The sequence below is a fragment of the Molossus molossus genome, unplaced genomic scaffold (assembly GCF_014108415.1).
Source record: "Molossus molossus isolate mMolMol1 unplaced genomic scaffold, mMolMol1.p scaffold_m16_p_7, whole genome shotgun sequence".
Lineage (NCBI taxonomy): Eukaryota > Metazoa > Chordata > Mammalia > Chiroptera > Molossidae > Molossus > Molossus molossus.
This window is the reverse complement of record NW_023425401.1, coordinates 84,213,112-84,231,465: the sequence shown is the minus strand read 5'-3', so window position 1 is coordinate 84,231,465 and position 18,354 is coordinate 84,213,112. Positions and strand designations below refer to the sequence as shown.

The window sequence follows — 18,354 nt, the reverse complement described above, 5'->3', positions numbered from 1 at the left end:
TCATAACTTGAATCTTCAACTTACTTCTCTATAGCAGAATCAAATCATGAATATTAAGATCCTGGGTCAGAAATCACTGTTTGAGTAGTTTAGATTTTAGCATCTAAAAAAGGAAATCTAAAAGTCTTGACCAGCAATTCTAATTCATAGAGTTTCAAAATATGGGAGAAGAGATTCAACCCATACATTTAGAATTTTAAAAATATTTCCAAATAGACTAAGTATTGTCATCCTTTTATAATCGTAATTAAAAAAAAAAAAATGCTGCCCTAGCTGGTTTGGCTCAGTTGGTTGGGCTTAGTCCCATGCACCAAGAGACTGCTGGTTCAATTCCTGGTCAGGGCACATGCCCTGGTTGCTGGTTCAATCCCCAGTAGGGGGTGTGCAGGAGGCAGCCCATTGATGTTTCCCTCTCATGTCGATGATTCTCTCTCTCCCCCTTCCTCTCTCTCTAAAAATCAACAAAAATATTTTTAAATGCTATGACTTGAACTGTTAAAATAATAATGATGATAATTATAATAATACGTTTAACCGACAATAAGTAAATGTCACCATTATTCCTGTTAAAAACAATTCCATGGCACAATGTAAAATGTTCTTCCTGAATAGACTCTTGCTCAGCTTCTGGCTTCATTCCCTGACCTGACACATCTCTCTCCCCTATGTCCATTCCCTCCTGGCTACTGAAGTTCCAGGAATGTATGTAGCTCTTGAACAGTCTCTTCTTGCCTTAAAAACCTTCCTTATTTATCTGTCTTTAGGAATCAGTTCAGATGAAACCTCCTATGTGAAAGCTCCCAGTGTCCCAGAGTGCTCTGTATACCCATACATGATAACATGTATCAAAATACTGCAGTTGTTTGTAAACATGTCTGTCCTTCCCACTTCCCACAGGAACACACACACACACCCTCCCCCTCTTTATTTCTGTATTCTCAACATTTAGGTGCTTAATGTTTGTAAAATTATAAACATTTTTTATGGTACTTTTTCTCCCCCCCCCTCTATTGAGTTTAGAGAGAGAGGAAGTGAGAAGGAGATAGAAACATCAATGCTAGAGAACATTGATTGGCCACCTCCTACACGCCCCCCACTGAGGATTGGGCCCACAACCCAGGTATGTGTCCTGACTGGGAATCAAACCAGCGACCTCTTGGTGCATGGGTTGATGCTCAACCAGTGAGCCACAGCAGCCAGACGGGTACTTTTTCTCTTAAAGCCCATTTGTTGAAAGATTTATTTTTAAACATGTGAGAGTTAAATGTCTACATTCTACAATGTCTACATATTCAAAGAGTATATGGACATTTATTTTTCTAAGACTGAAATAATTAATTAGATCAAGAAGACCATTTATGAGTTCTAAGGATGTTGTTGTACAAGCCTAAGATGTAAAAATCTAAAATAAGTGTAATTTGCTTTAAAAAAGAGCAAAAAAAATTAACTGCCCTTAAAAAGAATGACTGTATGTTTATCAAACACTCAGCTTCATTTAGGCATTTAATTAAGCCATTTATTGCTCCAAGTGTGTTACCATAAACATTTTAATATACACTCCACAGCAGTAAGGCCTCAATTTTCACCACCTATAAATTGTGAACCCACATTTGTATCTTTTTGTGCCACCAATTGTTACACGAGTTTTGTACAACAAAGATTTTGAATGTGTATTTTATAATACCAAAAATGTTTATTATACCCCTTGGTGTAAATGTCACAAAGAATACTAATAGTTGGCCACATTTTTCTTGATGAGGTAGTTCCATGCCTGGCTATAGGAGATAGTAACAGGTTCCACCCATTATTAAATAACTGCACAAAGTTTTGGTTTACTTCTTTATAAACACTTCACAAAATATTCAATGTTTGAGTTTAAGATTTGTCAAAATGTTTTCTGAGTGAATGTGGTAAGCAGTGGAATTCACATACAGAAAAGGGCTGTTAGCAGCTGGAAACGGGGATGTTCCTGACTCTGACAAGGAACTGTCTCTTAAAATAAGGCTACATATAAGGCTTTTTCTTTTGACCAATTCCTATAATACAAGGTTGGAAAAATCATTATATATAATTAGAACATTAAACAATTACCACTAAGCATCTCCAGGCAACATGCTGATAAGCTAACTGAATATTATACGTTATATATTATTTCTTAAAGGTTTATAAAATCTCCATGAAAATACTGAGTACCACTAAATCATAATACTCATGATACTAGAAAATCATGATAACCCACAAATGAACCTAACTTAGCGTTATGGGCTGTCCAGTTATGAAATCAGACTGCAGCAGCTCAGAACTGTGGGAAGGCAAAGCTGGAAGAGACCTCTGAAATCCCCTATCTAACCCATGTCATTTGGGTAGCATTGCATAGACTTCACAGTTTTCTGACTAAGTTCTAAGAGGCTCATTAAGTGGTTTTCATTAAAGGAAAAATCTAATGGGCCCAGTAAGTTTTTATATAAAAAATATGACATAATAAGTGTTTTAAAAGCTTTAAGGATTTTTCTACCGACCAGACTCGGTAAGTACGCAAAATTTACAATTTGAATAGCACCTACAGAATAAAGCCTTTAGAAGTGCTTTAGAGACTTCCTATAGCTAGCATCACCCTGGTTTAATAAGGCCCAGAGTGATTCAAAATTTGAATTAATTGTCATACCAGTATGTGGTAAAATAAAAAATAGAACTGAAATTTAAGCTCCAATCCAGGGGGTCACTTTACCTAAACTGGCCACACTGCCTAAAGTTAAACATCTATAATCATTATTTTCATTTTATTTGCTGTAATTAGATTCCTTTCATGTCCCTCCAACGGAAGGAAAAGCCAGAGAGATGATCTAAAAAAATACATTTGCATTTCAAACTTACATTAAAAATGTCTTTCCCTTATTTTCACATCACAAATGCTAAATCACAGATTACACAGTTTTCTGTGATCTGGGCCTCTGTCTTTTATAGATTATGAAAATTGGAATTTAATTGGAATTAAGAAATTTTCATTAAGTGTGTAAAGTATAAATACAAGTAATTTTTTAAAAACTTTATTTTAACACCTAATACAATTCCAATTTTAAGGATTACTTGCACAAAAAAATAAACACATTTGGTATAAAAATGTATCACTTTAACACCCTTTCCCCTTCAGTCCCTCCCCTCCCACCCTCATGAACTGCACTCTGTCTGGATGTAGAAACATATAAAGACTAATGGCACAGATTAGTTTTCACCTACAGGAGTTTCTGTTTATGTACCCAGGTACTCTAGAGGACACCAGCTCACTTTATCACATGAACCATTTCCTTCAGCCTGCTGAATGTAGTTTCACAAAGAAACAAAGCTTATTATAAAGGCATTTAAAAAACCATTATCTTAAATTCTTTTTAGAAGCACTAACTTTTTTTTTGGTAACCATTTATATACAGTGTTACATAACAGCTCTGGAGTACAGTACATGCAGCAGAACATACCTGTTGAATATAAAATACTTTTCTTAAAATCTTCATCGTTGGAATTCTTTGAAGTTTAAATTATAGAATGCCCATTACTTTGTGAAAATGGCTGAGGAATACAAATGTCTGCATATGTTGGCCACTGAAATAATCCAAGGCTAACTGGAATAATATTCATAGCACAACAGGAGTGCATAAATAATTTACTTACATTATTAAAATACAACCCATAAAATTCAAGTTCAAGATCTTACAGGATTGTCTATGTAAATCCTTTAACTGGTTGCCTGGAAATGCACTGTATCTTCTTTCTCTTTTCTTCTTTTTTTAAAGTCCTATATAAAATGTTTAGCTGAAGTTTCTTTTTCTTTCTCAAATGAAACGACCATTTTTATTTGTGCCGACTGCCTCTTCTCTTCATGGCCGCAGTACACTGTGGACAGTACCATTTTCCTTTTGGTGCTTCTGTCAATCCAACACATCCATAATGGAACCATTCTATAGGGCACTAGAAATTGCAAAGAAATCGTTTTTAGTACCTCTAAATTAACAGTATATTAAAATATGTCCACTAGACAATATTAATTAGATTAATGGAAACAGAATTATTAGATTTAGGAGCTGGTTTAGAAATCATATGGTCCAAATGATACATTTCAGAGATGAGGAAATGGAGGCACAGAAAAATTACGCATCTCTGTTAATTCTGAGATTCATATAATCTATTTCCATAATGCTAAAATGAACTAAAATTCACTAATTTTCGTTTTCTTGAAGAGTAAGTCAATACCAACTTTTAAAGACAAGAAGAAGTGAGATGGGTTTCTTATGTAGAAATAAAATGTATTTCAAAGATTTTATTTAATATTCAGCCCTATTCGCTCCCACATAGAATGGAATAAGCTACTTGTAATTAAAGACATAAAGGACAGCTCTGGCTTTCCCTTTGGATGTACCCATTTCCAGATATGCAGAGGAAAGGTACTGTGCCCTGCAATGTATTAGGCAGTTCTATACTTCCATAGAAAATCTTGCCATTCAGAAGAATGTAAATGGGAATGAGAGAGATCAGAGTATGATAGGGTATTCACAGAAATCTTCTTATTCATCATTTTCACTAACTGCCCAGAAGACAGTTTCCAATGGTGTTCTTTAAATGTCTGGGCAATAACGTTTTACGATAATCACAAAAAACCCGTAAGTGACTTTAAAGAGGGAAGTGGAAGGAGATTCTTTTTCTCTCTGTGTGAACATGTTTTGGGGACCTTGTCAGGTCAGGGAAAGTCCAAATTTTAATGCACCTAGCCAATCCCGCTCAATCTTTACACTGTTTAAACAATTTTAATCTTAGCATTAACCTTAGGATCCTGACATCACTGAGTAGGTAATTCTATTTCTATTTCTATAGAATTCTAATTCTATTTCTATAAAATTCAGAGCTGTTACCCCTGTGGAGTAAAAGATGGACAGAAGAGTTATATGAAAGTAAGGAGGGAGAGAAAATGACTAAACAAACATTCTCAGCATTCAATAAAAGCATATCTCTAACCAAAATTGAGCTTTCAAAAGAGCAATTTCAAACCTCCTTTATTTTTTATATCAGAAGTGATATTTTTCCTGTCAGCTGACAGCTGCAGAGTACAACAGGACCTGCTATACGAACTGGAGGAAAATAATCTCACATTAGCTCCTCAGTATTTCCACCCTTCACCTGAGCATCGCACTTCTTGAAAGAATGTATTGTCTACGAGTTCCAATGCTTCACTATGATGAGTGAATTGGATTCTAATTTCCATACATTGCAACACCTTTTAGAGAAATATAATCTGCATAAAACCATAAAATTAGCTTTAAAAGTTAAAATAGGGAACACATTAAGGAACACTATCCTATTTTGGAAAGGAATATTCTAGCATTAACACAACATAATTAATGTAACTGCAAACTGTTTTCTTAGACTGAAAGACACAGTAAATAGAAATATTCAAGTAATAGTATGCAATTTTTTTTCATTTCTAAACAGAAAAATTTAAGACTTACATCTTGGTTATCACAGCCCACCATCTCACCATAGGATACCTAGTTTAAAAAAAAAATCTTATTAAACTATATAACAAGCATCTAAATCCAAATTAATTTCTTGTTTATTATACTGTTAGAAAATAGAAATACACTGAATATACAATTGCATTAAGAAACAAAGTATATAGATTTATAGTTTATATATTTTTTCTAAAAGACATGCAGGGCACGGGGGAGTTATACAGAAATTATGTGCTCTTTGAATCTCTGAAAGAACCTGCTTGATGTGGGAGTTGCCTTTGTGGGTGGTTCCTTTTGTAAGGATTTTCTTTTTTGATTACTTAACTACTTAGGTTCTTATTTTTCTTGGGTCATGTTAGGTCGTTTATATTTTACCAGTCAATAGTCTATTTCACTGAAACTTCTAAACTTATTACCTATTATATGTCCTTTCCCATTTTCTTTTGACTGTTCACTACTAGCACTTTATGGCACAACTTCTTGATTCCTGAATTCATTGAAGTTCTCAATGGACTGAATAATTTTCCATAAAAGGGTTATGGCATACTTTTTGATTCTATGTGCATGAACAACTTCTCTGGGTAACAATTTTTTGGAGGAACACTCATTACTCCCTCAAAGCTCTCTCTATATATTTCATCAACTTCTAGTTTTTAGTGTTATTAAGGGGGACTTGTGGGTCAATCTGACTTTGTTCTTTTGTAGGTAACCTACTTTTATTGCCAAGCTATTTACAGGATTTTCTTTCCTTAACCCAGGAATGGAAGCAGTCAGCACCTTAATCTTGGACTACCGTCTCCAGAACTGTGAGAAATAAATTTCTGGTCTTTAAACCATCCAGTCTGTGGTATACTATCATGGCAACAGGAGCAGACTAAGACAATATGCACGTGCAGTGTACAGTAGTGGTACATCAAAATGCTTAGTTACAGGTTACATCTGAGGGCTGAGATTATGGATGACTTACATGTTTCTTTATATCCTTTGTATTTATAACAAACATATTTTTATAAGAAGCAGGAGAAAATTGTTTAAAGTAAAAAACAGCAAGGGTATTTTAACTGGTGTAAAAACAGCACTTGAAAAAAATAAAGTTGTTCTTCTTCCTAGTTTATTTAGATTATGCTTTTATAGACATATGCCAGACTTTTACCTGATTACAAATGCAATATCGTGGTTCATTTGGGTCATAAGTCCAATCAACTTGACTATTTGAATCAGATTCTGGTACTACTGTTGTTTGTTGGGAGATTTCTTGTACAACGGTTGATGATGAAGAACATGATGACAAGGAAGAGGAGGAGGAGGAAGATGATGACTGTTGACTTGAAGACTTGTTGTTGTTTCTGAAAAAAATAGTGTCAGTTTTATTTGCTCAGTATCCAGAAGTTACCTGAGAATAACTCCTAAATAAAAGTGGTATGAAATAAAATGAAATGTATAAATTGAGGTTTAAAATCAAATTAATCTGATAAACAGATTTAAAAGCATAAGTGTTTAGAACAAAAAAGAGCAACATTTTTCATAATGGTTTATTTTTGTTTAAAATGTTTTATCTAGAGAATAAAGGTATTCAAAAGGAAATTTTTTTTTCAAAATATTTCAAAGTTTTGCCCTGGCCAGTTTTGCTCAGTGGTTAGAGCGTTAGCCCGCGGACCAGAGAGTCCTGGGTTTGGTTCCTGCTAAGGGCACGTACCTCAGTTACAGTTTGTCCCTGGCCCCGGTTGGCCCTGGTTGGGGTTGTGTGGGTGGCGACCACTCGATGTGTCTCTCTCACATCGATGTTTCCCTTTCTTCCCTCTCTCCCTCCCACTCTATCTCAAGATAAATGAAAAAATATCCTCAGGTGAGGATGAAAAAAAAATATTTCAAAGTTTTTAAAATAATTTTTAATCAGTTACTATTTACCCTTTAGTTAAATTATAGGCAATACTTTTAAGAATCAGTATTAGTTATAGCTCACTTAAAGATATTCTTTGCATTTTTAAGCACACTGAATACTCTTCATCAAAATCTATAATACAAATATGTACACAGAAGCATTTGGTGAAAACGATCACGACCATCTACCAACGTGTGAAACTTACCGACTGTGTAGGGCAGGAAACAGAGTTGTAAAATTTACAAGTAATTTATCATTATCTGCACGTTAATTAAATTTTTAAAATACAGACATTTATCACCAACAGTTATAATAAATTTGGGTCTTTAAGATAAACTTATTTTTAAACTACTTAACAATTTTGTGGTAATTCTATATTGATTATTCTTTAAGGGACTTACAAAAATAGACTATATTAAAAATTATAATACAATTATTCAGTAACTAGTTCTGTTGTCCTAGCATTTGAACTTTCATTATGTATCAACACTTAGCATATGTAGGTACTCAGGACAGACAATGCCAAATACCGTTAAATTTTCATATTTAAAGTTCATACAATCATTCTAAGAGTGTCATATACAAAATCTAGGGTTATTTTTATAATTTCAGTTTTGGGGACATAAAACCAAGAATTAAGAAACCTTATTCTTTTTTTTTTTTTTTAATCCTCACCCGAGGACATTTTTCCATTTTTTGTTCAGGTAGAGTGGGAGGGAGAGAGAGGAACAGAGAGAGAGAGAGAAACATCGATGTGAAAGGAACACATCGAGTGGCTGCCACCCGCACAACCGACCAGGGCCGGGGACAAACTGCAGCCGAGGTACGCGCCCTTAGCGGGAACTGAACCCGGGTCTCTCAGGACCGCAGGCCGAGGCTCTAATCGCTGAGCCAAACCGGCCAGGGCAAGAAACCTTATTCTTAATCAAAATGAAGAATCTTACTTAAAAACAAAAAATCCCCAGGACACAATTTGTATTTTATGTTGTGATTTACCTAAAACACATGACAAAATAAAGGGTTATAAATAAAAAAAAGTTTCATAAAATGGTTTATCCTAATGAACAAAAAAGAATTAAACAGACAGTTCTGTTCAGCGGTTAGAGCACTGGACCAATGAGTCACGGGTTCAATTCCGGTGAAGGGTATGTACCTAGGTTGCAGTTCGTCCCTGGCCCTGGTCAGGGTCTTGTAGGAGGCATCCAGTCCACGTGTCTCTCTCACATCGACATTTCTCTGTTTCTCTCTTTCCCTCCCTCCCACTCTATCTGAAGATAAATAGAAAAATATTCCCGGGTGAGGATTAAAAAAAAAGTAAACAGAAGTAATTCATTAATAGCGCCAATTTAAGACTCTAGAAAAATGAAAGACTCTTAACCTTCTTTAAAGACTTTACCCCTTCAAAGTATGGCAGCATGAATGACGTCACGTCTGCCACCTTTCCAGAGTGCACCCTAATCCCTGATATGCTGCCTCTGTTTAACATATGAAAGCCCAGCGGATGCCAAGCTGATCTGACGGTAAGACTTACTTGCTCTTTCTCCCACTCCGTGAGTCCGCAGCTGATGAACTGGCATTCTGTGTCAGTGTAGTCATGAGTGCTGAGGATGATGAATAGCCAGCTGTTTCCCTGGGCATTGAAAATTCTTTTCCCAGCTGAAAGTCATTATTTTTAAATGCTTCATAACTGGCTTTTAAACTTGATGTCCTTCGGCCCTCTTTCATCTTGAATAGACATTCATTGATAGCATTAATATATATGAATGTGTAGATTTTCTTTCTCAAGTGTTACTAGTGACAACATTATTTTGATTTAACCAATACTACCTTATTTTGTTTAAATCATTTTATCATTGTAATTTCAAGCTATTTTATGGAAAAAATTAAAAGTCAGTTTTTACACAGTTATAAAGTTACTACAGGATTGGTAACTTAATTTGGAAGAGACAAACTTTATAGAAGTAATTCAATTTAAGGAAATCTAAGTTCTGAGGCCAGAGAGAAAGCTCTGGAACTGGCAGAGAGACCAAAGCACTGTCCTGACAGGTGCTGTGGGTCACAGTAAAGAACATGGACAGCATGAGCGATTATTGTGAGAAGGAATCTGCATCAGACTGTACGAATCCCTTTTTTCACTTTTCATTATCAATCAAGTAAATTCTACATGTTCATTTCATTAAATAAAATATCAGATCTCAAAAAATTATGATTTAAAAATAAAACTACATAATTCAAAAACACTTTTTGTTCACACCTTGTTACTACTAGAGTTTGCCAATATTTCTAACAAAATGAAACACTCTGTTTCCAAACCTTTTCCTCTTTTTACCTGAGCTGTAGCTTGAACTGCTTGAGCGGCTGCCATGGTAATTGCCCCTGCACCAGTTCCTGAAGATAATGAGCCAATATTATAGGATGCCAGAGGTTGTGAGGAATTCACATTGTAAGCATTGTTGGAAGAGGCTGTAGAATTATTGTTTCGACAACCTGTGTAGAATTAAAATCAGAAATGGTCAGAGAGAACATAAAGATAGTGTGCTTAAAATACATCATTTCTCCCTACAGATATAATCATTAATTAAAAATTTTCATGTCACTATAAAATTTTCATGTGATATTTTTCCTTTTTCTTCTTTCCCCTTATGTAGACTTTAACCAGGTAAAGAATCTGTATGATTCATTAATCCTGAATACTTTCATTTCCCCTTATTTTAACATGAACAAAAAAGGCAACCAACCATATTTAAGAAATAAACTGACCTAGTGTATTTTCCTTAGAGGCATCTGATGTTAGGGTAGACAGAAGAGCTTCAGATTTAAACTTCTTTTCAGGAATATGATCTGTTGTCGTATGGTGAGAAGTTGGATTATACTTCCTTTCTGCATATGAATAAAGAACTCGTGTTTTTAAACGTTAGAGAACTACAGACAAGGCATAATACTTCTATCTAGTTATAAACTGGTACAGTTATGAGTTCCTCATGAAATAGATACATTATGTTTTCTTAGAAGACAGGACAAACAGACCTCTCTGTGTCACATGTTTTATCAACAGCAGACTGCTCAGACATTAAAAAAAAAAACTTCAGTAGCAAAGTACTGAAGATAACCCATGATGCTTCAGTAGCAAAGTACTGAAGATAACCCATGATGCATCATGGTTTCACATGTAGCATGAGGGAAATTCTGTTTTGAAAACATTATCTACAATTTAGATAAGTTTTCAATCAACCCTTCTTTCATGTCAAATTTGTCAAAAAATGTACAGAGAGTCATCAAGCCAATTGACTAACCATTCAGTCACTAAATGAAACTTGATTATATGCCAAACAGTAGACTAAGCACTGGAGAAGCAAGAAAGAAAAGGACAAAGAGCCCACCATTAAGTAGTTTACTGTTTGATTCAGTTGTAAGACTCCCTAGAGAGAATCAAGTATTTGTATGTGGGAAGTATTGCTGCTATTAGTACCATACATTCTTCCTCTATGGATTCTAGGAAAAAACAGATTCTTCGTTCCCAAATCAAATATGCTTTTCTAAAGTGAAGAAGTCTGTCAATAATTGCACTGAAAAATATATATATCTAATAAAAGGAAGGGAAAGATATTTATTTCTCAATTAGTTGTGTAGATCTAATAAAAAAGAATATACAGATAACATGAATTTTTAATTGTATTTCAAATTTTATTTGCACTAAACCAGACTTACTTTCCACTGGAGTATGTGAATGAGCATGGTGATTGTTCACTGGCTGTGCAGGAGTATCTAATTCCAAAGATCCTAAATAAAAAAAAAAAAAGCAGAGATTTACTGCCATTAATGGTCACCACAGAACTTTACATGTCAATCAACTATAGGTACTGTGTACCTTCACCCGGCAGAGGACTAGCAAACTGATGTACATACATGCCTGAGTGTTTTTGGTCAAACATGTTAGGTCACCACTGCCAATTTCAACCTTAAATAATTTCATACTTTCTGTAAATAATAATTAATCCATTTCTCAATATTCACCTTAAGTTCAAAACAGCTGAAGGCATGCTAATATCTAATAAGGGAATTCACAACAGTAGGTACTACATAAGTGGATGAATGGATATTATAACCCCATAAGAGGTAAAAAACTCAACCTAGGTTTACTGAGTTAAGATTTTGCTATGGGAGATCCTAATGTATTAAGCAATGAGACATTACTATATGAAAGAAAATTCTTTGATCATTAAGATTTAGCTTGTGGAAAGTGAAGCACAGAATCTCTACCTCCAGGCTTTAAAATACTTTTAAATTAATGTTCTGGGTTTATTTTGATCCCTTGAGATGAAATTATGGCATGGCATAGGGTGGAACAGTTTTTCTACCCCAATGCAATTTAGTTTCATTTGTCTGTGTCCTTATAAGGATGCTTCATGAATCTTCTTATAGTACTGAATAGGCATGAATTATCATTACAGCTATTACAGCATATCAAAAAAAAAAAAAAAATCAAAGCAGTTATAGGATATTTTATTTTCTCTCAAAATATTTATTATCCTCAAACAGGGTTCCTCTGGAATAAAAGTACCACAAATAAATCAGATGATCATCTAAATTGATAGATCTACTTATGAATACAAATGCAGCTATGGACACCAAGATGAAGTCATGCCTGGCTGCTTCTCTAGTTGACTTTTAGTGAGTATATCAACAGAGATAAATACCCTAACACTGTAAAAACACCTTTCATGTGTATGTAGAAATATGTGCATGTTCTTGCCACTAAAATGCAGCAAGAAAAAAAGATGTTTGTACCCTTTAACTAAATTCTAGTAGAAGTCAGCCATAATACAGATTTGGTTCACTAGCATTTAGCTGGTGTTCACTCTGGGCTTAGCACCACATTGTATGCTTTTATGGACATGACCTATTTAGGTGGGAAGAAATGCTAAATTAGTTAAAGAAACAAAGCTCATGTCTCCATTTTTGGGAAGTCTCCTTAGTTAAATTCAAGAAGTGATAACAGTAAACTATAATAACCTTCTTGAAAGCTTACAGTTTATACAAAGTATAAATAGGCAGGGCAAAGACAAACCAGTTAATGACAGATGGTTGACTGGTGTCTAGATGGTTATTTTTCTTTCAAACTCTGCTCTTACCACTCATCTCACTAGCATATATGCATATTAAAAATAAAATGACTTAATATGTTATTTTTACAGCGAGTGAATGAATATCCGATGTTATCTCCGTTTCCATGACTCAAACAGTTCCAACTGCCAAGGTCCAAGCTCTCCAACCTGGTTGCCACCATCCACTGAAGCGCAGGATCTGAGAAATTTCTGCGGTTCAAGTGTCTCTTCAATGATTTGCACACATACTGTCCAACATTGACGGAAAACTGTAAATTTTACTTACGCCTCTCTAATATTTCTGTGATTCCAGCATTATCGGCTTCCAGTTCCATTTTAAACTTAGCCAGTTCCTGATCCAGCTTTCTCAAGTGTCGATCTACCTGTTTCAAAGAAGATCAAAGATAAACATCAAAATCTGGAACACTATTCAAGTGTCAGTTTAATAAGGAAACTTACTTCTTTGTTTCTGTTAATGAATCTGTTTTGTGTCTTTGAGCAGATCAATTAACCTACACCTCAGGTTTTAAATCTATAAAATGAGGATGCTGGCTAAATAATCTCCAAAGTCCCCTTTAATAAATTTTAAGTTTTAAGAAAATAGAATTGCAATTTGTTGGAAAATGTTTGGAAAAAAGTGGGATATAAAAACTAAAGCAAAGATGATATTAGAGATTTGGGGGAGGGGGAAAGGCACAGGAGGGCTTGTAACTTTTCACAGTGTGCCCTGGATTATTTTTAGCCTAACCTCGTCGTATGTATAACAAGGCCATCCACACTGCCATGCCACATCACTGTTACTTAGAATGAGTAATGAAAGATCCTCAGTCTAGAAAGAAGCTATGACATCCAACACATACATTTCTCTAAGTCAGGAAAGAAGACCGTTACACTTGTAAACATTTATGTAAAGGGTTGAAATAAAAGGAATTTTTAGCCAAAAAACCCCATTCTCCAGAGAGCCTGGTTAAAATGGTTTTATTGTAAAACTACTGCTCTTGTAAACATGGCACATTTTATTTTCTCATTCACCTAGAAATCTTTTTTTGACTGATTTAAGAAAATGATATGACACCTCAAATTAGCAATAAGTCTTAATTTATTTCTTAAGCTTAATGTTAAATATATTTTCAAGTTTACTACTTTGAAATTAAACAAAAAATCATGAATTCTTTGAAAAATATTCATGTTATATTAGTGACATCTTTTTTCAACCTCTTAATTTCCCACAGGATCACTGTTATAATTAGTAACTTTCTTACAAATATCAAAATGTCTATGATACCCTAGAAAAGCAAAACATTTAAATAAGAATTTCAATTAAATAACGTGTATCTAAAAAGTAGGGGAAGGGGAGAAAAGTAGTAAAAGACAATTTGTGTGTGTTAGATACCAGGTAAATGCTTGGTGCATTAGATGGTCTATCATTTCTAGCCCTCCCCCTAAATTTTTGAGATAGGTAATTATGGTTTCCATTTCACAAGAAGAAACTAAGGCTCATATGGGTTAAGTGACATGCCCAAAGTCAATAGCTAATGCATTATAGAAATGAGCTCTAACTCTAATCTATTTGTAATAAATTGTGCTTCACCATTTATGCCCAACGTTGTCCTCTGAACTTGTATATGCAGAAGTCAATTTTTTTTTTTCACTCAGAGTAATATAATTTAAATGAAAAAAAAAAAAAAAGGAATATTGTCTTGTTACTTGTATTTTGTATATTAACAGCAACCACTGGGGTGTCAGTTTGTGATTTTTCAATAGTTTAAAGCCCAGCTGTCCCTCCATCTTCACAGATAGGTTATTTTTCAGAGCTTGGTTGAAGTTGTAATTACAATATTTAAAATCCTTTAGGGTCACAAATTATGGACACTGCTCATGTTCAAAGAACCTGCAGGTAATTGAGCATCCTTTAAAGGAACCTCCCTTCCAAAAATAAAGTGAGAACACAGACCTCAATTATTCAAGAATGTATTTTACATTGTCAAAATTTAACCTCAAGGGAAATAAGAAAAATACTCATACTTAAATTCCAAGACCACTAAATCCACCACCTTTTTTCCCTACAATTATACTACTAGTAAATACTAAGTTCTTATTATGTGCTTGGCACTGGGTTATTTGAAGGATACATGAAGTATGAGAGAATCCCTACCTTCATAGTAATTATTTAGCTAACAAATCAAGATTTATATAAGATTTTAATATAATAAAGGTTAAAATATATCTATACCCTCTAGATGTTGGCAAATAAGCAACAGCTGAAAAAGGGTCAGAAGTAGCAACTAAATAAAAAATATAACAATGGGCAGTAAGACACAAAAGAAATATATGGATTGTATTCCAATGGACAGAAAAGGGAGTAATAATTAGAATGTAAAGAGACAGGAAGACAAACAGTATTCTTAGAGAAAAAGTAAAGTATGATGTGACTTGTAATAGGTATATATAGCATAGAGAAGGAGAACGTTAGAACCTCAGTTGGGAGAGGGGGGTTAGAGTAACAGGAAGACATCATGCACACCTCACTCACTCCACCCTTGTAATTAAGATTACTATATAAAAGACAGTACTGATAAGGTTTATTACACCTGAAAGCACAGAAAATAATGATGAGAATTTCCAATACTAGATAGCTAAAAAAAAAAAAAGGCAATGGAACACAAAGAATTAATAACCCTAACAACTAAATTCATAACTATGACAAACAAAGAAAAACCTTAACCACACTGTGGTGGGCAGTTTTCTAAGACAGCTTCCAATCATTCCCACCTCTTGGTACGTAAAAAAGATTATGAACTTATTAATATTATAAGCAATTACTAGGTAATGAGAATTTTCTTAGATTCACCATTGCTATACTAAATCAAATTAGAAGTTGGAAAGTTAAGTTGACTACAATATTTAATTTAAACTATAAAGCACCAGTATATTTTGTATTAAGCAGCCATAGCAAGAGCTTAATTGAACTTGATTGTAATCTATAAAATACATTTCCTCTACCTACATGATTCTGAATGATTAAAGATGATCACCATAATGGCCCGCCCCACAGTTACAGATAAAGCAAGAACCTAAGTTACCCCGCTGCAGCACACACATACACCTGACACCCTAAGACTGATTTATAGCAGTAAAGAGGGTACTGACCCAACTGAGATTTTCTAGATTGACCCAGATTCCTAACCAAAGCTGCCCAGAGTCTTTATTGATTTGTTTCCCATTTAAAGTAATAAATGCTAGCCACAAAAGTTTCCTTAAAGCCAAAAATCATATCCTATAACCGCAATCATCAGTGCTTTCAGTTTAAATGTTATCCTTTTTCTGACCTCTCCAGAGACAAAATAATTTTCTCAGCATTATTTAACATATTCATGATCATAAAGATATTTAAGATATTTCATGGCCCCTCTGCATGAAACAAACAAAAAATCCTCATTTTTTAACATTTTTGCATAGAATTGTAATCCTTTATTCTCTTTTGACTCTAATCAGTGTTCTAATATTCTAATTTTCATGTGTCACTGATGGACCCAAACTAAACTAAATACCTATAACTTTTAAAAAGTTTTTATATGATTAATGGTTCCCAATGCGGTCAAATTCTAAAATTTAGAAATCTAGCTTACCGTTTCAGAATGAGCACTCAGTACAGAGGGTTCTAAGTTGAAATCCACAGCAATAAGAGATAAATTTCTATCCATGAAAAGATCAGGTAATAGTGAATAAGGATGACAAATTGGGAAAGAAAAAGAAACCATGATGGCAAATTATGTCTCTGATAAGTCATGAAAATTATTCTTTCCATCTCTGAATTGTATTTGAACTAGATGAAAATCTGATCCATCTTTAGGCTGAATCAAATACTTAAGGCCTTAGCACATAAACCACATCTAATCATCTTACTAAAAGACAGTAAGGATAAGAGACAAATCAAAAGGTCAAACTTATATATTTCCTTAATTAGAGTATTAGATGAAAAATTCTCAAATTTATATGTAAAATATGGGCCTGAAATATAATCATCTCAGGAATAGACCAGGGTATAAAAACGAAACAAGTTCAAGGGTATGGGCACTGTAACAGACTGCTAAAATCATTCAAGCATTAACTAAAAGCTCAAATTTTATCAGAGTATACATAAATCAACTTTATTAGGTACTGCAATCTAATACAGCTTTATGACAGTGACATCTGGCTGAGGAACACAAATAAGTGTATAATGATTATGAGTGTCAGGATTTTAGAAAAAAATTATTGCAACAGAAGACAGATATTTTTCTGTTAGTCAAATTTCTCTAAAACACTACTGAAATAAATTTTTAGTTTGCTCTATTAAACCCTAATTCCACAAAGGCATTCATTTGTTGATATTTAAGCAATCCAGTTTCTTTACATAATAAATGAGGTCATCAGTCAGTGCAGGTCACAGGAATAAATGCTAAGGGTGAAATCAAACATGATTGTATACTAAATTGCTATATTTTAAAATCTGTCAAAATAATAAATGCTTACTTAAAGTTAACACAAAATATGCTTAAGCAAAGACATATAACAATCTCCTCTAAAGTGTATTTCATTCCTCTGTTTAGAAAGAAGCCTTCACTGGCCTTCTATGCTTTTATTTTTTAAATTTAAATTTAATTTAATTTTTTCCATTACCATTTATACCCTCTTCCACCTCCCCTCACCCTTGACCTCTCCATAATCATGAGACTGTTGTCCATGTCCATGAGTTCTCGCTCTTTTTTGCTCAATTTCCCCTCCCCCACCACAGCTGTCGGCCTGCTTTATATCTATAAGTTTGTCCCTATTTTGCTTGGTAGTTCAGTTTGTTCATTATATTGCACATGTAAGTAAAATTATATGATACTTGCCTTTCTCTGTTTGGCTTGTTTCACTTAGAATGATATTTTCCAGATCCCTCCATGTCGTCTCAAAGGATAAGAGATATTTCTTTCTTATAGCTGTATAATACTCCATTGTGTATATGTACCACAGCTTTTTGATCCATTCGTCTACTTATGGACATCTGAGCTGTTTCCAAATCTTAGCTATTGTAAATAGTGCTGCCACAAACATGGGGGTACACATATTCTTTCTAATTCATGTGTCAGGCTTCGTAGGGTATATTCCTAGAAGTGGGATCACTGGGTCAAATGAAAGTTCAATTTTTAATTTTTTGAGGTACCACCATAATATTTTCCATAGTGGCTGCACCAGTCTGCATTCCCACTAGCAGTGTACTAGAATCCCCTTTTCTCTACACTCTCGCCAACACTGGTTGTTTAATGATTTGTTGATGGCGACCATTCTGACAGGTGTGAGGTGATACCTCATTGTTGTTTTAATTTGCATCTCTCTGATGATTAATGATGTTGAGCCTGTTTCTTAGCCATTTGTATGTCCTGTTTGGAGAGGTATCTATTTAGTTCCTCTACCCATTTTTTAACTGGGTTCTTTGTTTTCCTTTTGTTGAGGTGTATGAGCACTCTATCTATATGGGAAATTAACCCCTTATCTGATATATTATTGACAATCATGCTCTCCCATACAGTGCACTGCCATTCCATTTTGATGAGTGTATATTCTGCTGTGGAGAAGCTTTTGAGTTTGATGTAGTCCCATGTGTTCATTTTCTCTTTTGTTTCTGTGCTGCATATGATGTCTGAAATTTTGTTTTCTACAGTTTCTTCTAGGATTTTGATGGATTCATGAGTCACATTGAAGTCTTTTATCCATTTTGAGTTTATTCTTGTGTAGAGGGGTAAGTTGATGGTCCAGTTTCATTTTTTTTGCATGTAGCTGTCTAATTTTCCCAACACCATTTATTAAAGAGACTGTCCTTACTCCACTGTATGCTCTTGCC

General features: G+C 34.3%; 1 protein-coding gene across 1 annotated transcript in view; it reads right to left on the bottom strand.

Annotated features, from left to right (window-relative positions):
• Positions 1-3,410: 3,410 nt before the first annotated feature.
• The window catches only part of ING3 (inhibitor of growth family member 3), a 37,719-nt gene continuing 22,775 nt past the window's right edge, over positions 3,411-18,354 (bottom strand). Inside the window, exons 5-12 of the mRNA XM_036247439.1 lie at positions 12,772-12,868; positions 11,089-11,160; positions 10,141-10,260; positions 9,710-9,867; positions 8,912-9,105; positions 6,652-6,844; positions 5,496-5,534; positions 3,411-3,963 (exon numbers count right to left, since the gene is read on the bottom strand). Coding sequence (XP_036103332.1) covers positions 3,847-3,963; positions 5,496-5,534; positions 6,652-6,844; positions 8,912-9,105; positions 9,710-9,867; positions 10,141-10,260; positions 11,089-11,160; positions 12,772-12,868 — 990 coding nt within the window. The 3' untranslated portion in view covers positions 3,411-3,846. The remainder of the gene's footprint in view (positions 3,964-5,495; positions 5,535-6,651; positions 6,845-8,911; positions 9,106-9,709; positions 9,868-10,140; positions 10,261-11,088; positions 11,161-12,771; positions 12,869-18,354) is intronic.